Genomic DNA, 6,762 nt, shown 5'->3' on the forward strand with positions numbered 1-6,762 from the left:
TATATATATATATATATATATATATATATACATAAAACATGCCATGACATGCCTGATGGTCATATTTGTCAGTAAATGGCCACTGTTATGATTTGCTAATGTCACTTCATAGAGAAATGTCAACACGTGTCAAAAATTTGCACACAAATTAGTATTTGTGAAAACATTATCCATATTAAACTGTCATTTACAGGCAAAGCATTATGAAATTGTTTGCGATGGAGCTGCTATGAGATCTGTCAAAAATTTGCACACAAATTAGTATTTGTGAAAACATTATCCATATTAAACTGTCATTTACAGGCAAAGCATTATGAAATTGTTTGCGATGGAGCTGCTATGAGATCCAATACAGTTGGCTGCTTCATCTTTTAACAAAAGTCGTGTCAAAACCTCAAAGAAAATTTGATTTCTCATGCCATGACTCCTTTAAATTTTTTGTGTTTTTTTATGATTCATTTTAAAAGACTTTAGAAGGTAATCTGCAAGTAAAAAAAAAGCTAAATAGCAAGATACGCATGACCAATTGATTAACCAATATCAGCTGATCTGTTACATCGGTATATTGTGCTTTTGATGCACATTTCATATGTGGCCTAGTGGTTAGTGCTAGGTGTTGAGCAGTGGCGTTCATTCAAGTTCATATTCAGCTTGTATTTGTGATCCTCCCATCATTTCCTGTCTGCTCTTGACTGTCACTGTCAGAAAATGGGGAAACAAATATATTTATACATTTATATTTTACAGCGCACCCTTAGGCTGTTTATTTCAATAGAAAGCGGTCAGCATGTTAAAAATAAAGTAGTGTTCAAAGTTTCCGTGTAATCAAGGTTTCACAAGCAAGCCAGTCGTCTCTGTGTTTATTTTGACTGATGCACTGTTAATGACATATCTCTGTCTAGCCTGTGTGTTTTTGTGTGTAAGAACGGGGCCATGTGTGTAGTCAGTGTGTGTACGTTTATCTCCCCAGCCTCCGATGGGTTCCTCAGACTGTCTCCTGCAGGGCTGGAGCGCTTGATTCATTAGACTGTCAGCCTGTGCCTGAGAGAGTAATGCTTTTATGCAGGATTAGAACAGGGCCACCAGTGTTAGCTCTACAGGGAAATAAATACATGGAGGATGCACCCCCCCTAAGTTAGCCATTAGTGCTGCAGTCAACACCGCCATCGTAGATTTGTTTCTCTGATTCCTTTGATACGTCCTGCTTTACCAAAGGCCTCCGATCTCTTTTGGGCTGCTACTTTCAAAAAAAAAAAATAAATAAATTGTGAGAAGTTTGACACGGGCGGCTAATAATTGAGTCCTTTCCTGTCGTGTTTTGATTCTTTTTGCTTTGCAGGGAGACACTTCCATCTGGCCATGTTGGAAATGAAGGGTTACAGGCAGTTGTGGATGACAGCTTTGAGGAGACTGTGTGACTGGAAAAATGTCCTATCGTTGGGACGAATGGATTTTCGGCAGGCGCTGTAAGGAATACTTGTTGCGGGAAAGGTGGAATAGGGTGTTGTTAAAAACGCTTGAATAACCGAAGCATTCTTTTGGAGAGAGGTCATGAAGAGAGATGCAGAACGAAACGGCCATTAAGAAAATTCAGTGTTTGCTCGATCGTTTCAAATTATAAATATGATAATTAGCCTCCAAAAAAACTCCAAAAAAGACTTCTTCATGAAAAGCATTTAGAAAACTGAAAATATCAGTTATTGGAAGCGGTGCCCATCAGCAACACATAAGTCCATTTCCCTCAAATTACCATTCATTACCATTTTAGTGTCAATAAGAACGGGGCCATGTGTGTAGTCAGTGTGTGTACGTTTATCTCCCCAGCCTCCGATGGGTTCCTCAGACTGTCTCCTGCAGGGCTGGAGCGCTTGATTCATTAGACTGTCAGCCTGTGCCTGAGAGAGTAATGCTTTTATGCAGGATTAGAACAGGGCCACCAGTGTTAGCTCTACAGGGAAATAAATACATGGAGGATGCACCCCCCCTAAGTTAGCCATTAGTGCTGCAGTCAACACCGCCATCGTAGATTTGTTTCTCTGATTCCTTTGATACGTCCTGCTTTACCAAAGGCCTCCGATCTCTTTTGGGCTGCTACTTTAAAAAAAAAAATAATAATAAATTGTGAGAAGTTTGACACGGGCGGCTAATAATTGAGTCCTTTCCTGTCGTGTTTTGATTCTTTTTGCTTTGCAGGGAGACACTTCCATCTGGCCATGTTGGAAATGAAGGGTTACAGGCAGTTGTGGATGACAGCTTTGAGGAGACTGTGTGACTGGAAAAATGTCCTATCGTTGGGACGAATGGATTTTCGGCAGGCGCTGTAAGGAATACTTGTTGCGGGAAAGGTGGAATAGGGTGTTGTTAAAAACGCTTGAATAACCGAAGCATTCTTTTGGAGAGAGGTCATGAAGAGAGATGCAGAACGAAACGGCCATTAAGAAAATTCAGTGTTTGCTCGATCGTTTCAAATTATAAATATGATAATTAGCCTCCAAAAAAACTCCAAAAAAGACTTCTTCATGAAAAGCATTTAGAAAACTGAAAATATCAGTTATTGGAAGCGGTGCCCATCAGCAACACATAAGTCCATTTCCCTCAAATTACCATTCATTACCATTTTAGTGTCAAACCATTAGTTTGACCAGCTAATCCTTGCAATTACCGGTAGTATTATATGGTTTCCTAACAATTCTGTGCAGATTCTCTTTATGGCTCCATTAAAAGGATGGCTAATTTTGTGGCAAACTTGATTTCTCGTCAGTGGAGCCGGCGTTTCCTGTCGAATAGCCTTTGGAGAGCGAAGGCTCAAGGCTCTTTTATGGCCACTTCTCAGGCTCGGTGCGTCGGTATGAGATTGTGACTGTGAATACGAATCGCCTCTTTAGCCCTGCTGCTCTGGAGGGTCAGGCATGTGTGCGAGACTCTGAGGCGAAGACAGCACTGCAACCACTTTTGATATAAATGGATGTGGGAAGTGATAGCAAGGATGTTTTAGCACACTTTCCATTAGATTGTTGTAAAAAGCTAAGGTTGATTTAAATATGGATATGAATTCACTTGACGTCCATACCTGACATGTTTTCTCAATCATGTCTTGGTATAATTTTTAAATAACATTCATTAAAAAGTAATTAACACATATTATATAATGTGGAAAAGATCAGTATGCGTGTACATTCGTAGACAACTATAGAAATGAATAATTCAAAGTTTAATGAAGTTTCAAACTACCTGAAAGTACATTAACTACTCTTCAGTCAAATATTTTAAGACTTTGTTTGAATAAATGTAACTTGTTATACCTGCCATCCTTCTCTCCTAAAGAGTCTGCCTAGCTTTGGACCGTACTTAAAGACGAAGACTGAAGTCCTGGCGAGGTACAAGAAGAGCCTTAAAGATGCAATGGGCAATGTGATCACAGACGCCAGTGATTCTAGAGTTCCCCAAAGAAACATCCCCAAAAAACCCATTCCTAATGTGAAAGTAAGTAATATCTTCAAGTATCATCTCACCTTTTATTATTGGAGGCATTACATTTTTCCAGTGATATTAGGGCTGTCAGTCAATTACAGATTTTATTCAAATTAATTACATGATATGTTGATGAGTCATATTAATCTCTCTCTCTCTCTCTCTCTCTCTCTCTCTATATATATATATATATATATATATACAGTATATATTACATATAAGGTTTGGGGTCAGTAAAGTTATTTTTATAAAGATGATTAATACTTTTATTTAGCAAGGAAGCATCAAACTGATCAAAAGTTACGGTAAAGGCATTTATGTTACAAAAGATTTATTTTTCAATTTTCAAAAAAAAAAAATTTGAACTCTCTATTCATCAAAAAATCTTGGAAAAAAGGTTTCACCTTATCCACAAAAATATTAGGTAGCACAACTGTTTTCAACATTGATAATAATAAGAAATTATATATTAGAATGATTTCTAAAGGATCATGTGACACTAAAGTGGAGACCGGAGTAATGGCTGCTGAAAATTCTGCTTTGCTATCATAGGAAGAATTTACCATTTTAAATATAATAAAATAGAAAACTCTTGTTTTAAATTGAAACAATGTTTCATAACATTACTGTTTGTACTATATTTTTGATTAAAAAAAAACAAAACAAAAAACAGCCTTGGTGAGCATAAGAGGCTTTCCTTCAAAAACATCTTCCCGAACCAAAAGTTTGAACGGTAGAGTACATAAATTAATTAGCTTATTTGATTATTTTTAGCAAGATGTTATTATAAATACACATTATTATAAGTACACATACAGATGGCTGCTGTATCTCGCTGTTTTTCAGTATCTTACACCATGAATTTTTTTTTTTTTAAGAAATGTCATGTTCAAGTTAAAAAAGAAAATTCATTTACATACAGGTATACAATTAATTGTGTCCTTTTTTAATCACATGCCATTTTAATCATCATCCTTTATCAACACATTGATTTGACAGTGTAATACATACATTAGGCAAACATACAGAAATTCACATACACGTCCTCAGCAGCTTGTCCTCATGTAATCTGTGAGGCTGTCTTGTAGCACATGCAGTTTTCCTGCTCATAACATTAAAAGGCGTTATTCCTTGAGGTGATTATGCTGTAAAGGATCTCTAGGAGGAAATGGAGATCACAAACTACCAGTCAGATATCAAAACCGATCCGCTCCTTCCAGCGCTGATTTAATTAAGCTAACTTAAGAAAGGAATGCTGCCTTGCAAACTGTTTCTTTGAGACGCCACGGCTGTTTTTCTTGCCGTTTAATCCCTGCCTCTCCTCTCTGCAAAGGATGTGATTGCCAGAGCACTGAAGCATATTGGTGCCTACCAGGAGCTGGACAACATGGAACAAGTGCAGGCCCTCATCGATCCAGAGATGTGTGTCAACTGTGGCAAATGCTACATGACCTGCAACGACTCAGGCTACCAGGTACAGATGCACACATTAGATAATTACACGATAAGGATGTTATTTACAAGAAAACAGTTACTACTGGATTTCATTTGCTAAAATACGGGAAGCTAGCAAATGTTTTCAGATTATATGTTGTCTTTAGAGGTCACTTGATTATAGAGTTCATTCACCGCCATTGGCCTTGCATTTTGAAAACATAAAGAGACAAGCGCAGAGTCTGAAATGAATAAGGCTGATGCGCGACGAAGCAGGCCAGCTATTTACCTTAAAGAACGATACTGTTGTGCTAGCTGCTGTCATTGTTGTTGCTTTTTTCCCTCCATGAAAAGCTCTCCCAGGAGTGGGGAAATCCTCCTATGGTGAGTCGATAATTGCTCTAATGTAATAGGTTTTTTTCCCTCCCCTTCGTCTTCTTTTGCAGGCTATTAGGTTTGACCCTGAGACCCATCTTCCTGTAATCATGGACAGCTGCACCGGCTGCACTCTCTGCCTGAGCGTGTGCCCCATCATCGACTGCATCAAAATGGTTACCAGGACAACGCCGTACGTGCCCAAGAGGGGCCTACCTGTTAATCCCGCTTGCTAAAGCACGCTGTCGCACCACCTGACCAGAGAGAAAGAAAACCAAGGAGCAACGTCTCATTCAAAGGATCAATTCCACGTATAATTGCTGTGTGAAAAATTACCTTTATTATGAAAACGAATAATTAGCCAGCAGAAATAATTGCCTGTATTCCCAAGCCAGATATGCTAGAATAATTGTGCTGGCACAGAAGAGTTGCATTATTTGAAAACAACACAGTGCAATGTTATTTTTTGTCCCTTTCAAAAGTGAAAGGGATTATTGATTTAGAAAGATGGTGATGTGCTTTTATTTTTCTCTGATATAAATGAATAACAATAAATAAAATAATAAAGCGAGAATATTAATAATTGACAGTATTGAAGTCTCATTTTCACTATTATTTTGCAACTCAGGAAAATTAATTATGTGACTGGTAAGTGTGATTAATAATAATGTAGAACATAAGCATAATTATTTATAAAGCAGATTTGCTTTGTTTAATGTTTGTTAGTAATTAAATCCCAAGACATATTTAGTAATAAATATCAAGTATGAGGTATAATTAAAAATTTCAAGTGTGAGCCATAATTAATTTGAATAAAATATCACCAGACTAATTGTGAGTTTGAACAGTTTCACTCGCAGACTGTTTAGGCTTCTTGAAGAGCAGCTTTAGGTTTAGACACAGAACAAATCGTTCTAATGATGTTTAGAACGGTTCCTCTAATGTCCCGATTGATTTGTTTTGCTAAACAAAGCATTCACTGAGGCTGATACAAACACAAGTCTGAAAGGTTTATGCTGAGTCTCTGTTGTGCTAATATGATCTTCCTATAATTGTTACATCTGCGAACAAACATCCGATTGGGAGCAGTGGACAAGACAGTAGACGGAGTTAATTAAAATGCTATCGTTTTCATCTCTGAGATGCAGGCCGCACGTTCTCTGAGTGGTTCCGTGTTTGAAATACAGGAAAACGCTGCTTTTGAAAAAACGCAGCCTGACATGTCAGAGTTATTTCATCATTTATTATAATCGCACAATAACAAGGGATTAGAAAGAAAACCGGGCCGCCATAAATCTAAAGTTTGCACTGGAGCTCCATTAATTTGGCTGCGACTTAACTTGATTTGTAAAAATGTTTGCCTTTGAAAAATTAGCAACCATGCCAAGCACGATGAGAAGGTTCAGCAAATTTACTGAAGTCCCTTAAGCACGCTCATTATTAGCTGTCAGCACTGCACTTCAACAGCCTTACAGATATGTT

General features: G+C 37.7%; 1 protein-coding gene across 1 annotated transcript in view; it reads left to right on the forward strand.

Moving 5' to 3' along the window:
• The window catches only part of LOC107718148 (dihydropyrimidine dehydrogenase [NADP(+)]), a 160,745-nt gene extending 154,899 nt beyond the window's left edge, over positions 1 to 5,846 (forward strand). Inside the window, exons 21-23 of the mRNA XM_016525131.1 lie at positions 3,325 to 3,483; positions 4,805 to 4,945; positions 5,352 to 5,846. Of these exons, the coding sequence (XP_016380617.1) occupies positions 3,325 to 3,483; positions 4,805 to 4,945; positions 5,352 to 5,516 (465 nt within the window). The 3' untranslated portion in view covers positions 5,517 to 5,846. The remainder of the gene's footprint in view (positions 1 to 3,324; positions 3,484 to 4,804; positions 4,946 to 5,351) is intronic.
• Positions 5,847 to 6,762: the final 916 nt, after the last annotated feature.

The sequence above is a fragment of the Sinocyclocheilus rhinocerous genome, unplaced genomic scaffold (genome assembly GCF_001515625.1).
Source record: "Sinocyclocheilus rhinocerous isolate Xijiao unplaced genomic scaffold, SAMN03320098_v1.1 scaffold480, whole genome shotgun sequence".
Classification (NCBI taxonomy): Eukaryota; Metazoa; Chordata; class Actinopteri; order Cypriniformes; family Cyprinidae; genus Sinocyclocheilus; species Sinocyclocheilus rhinocerous.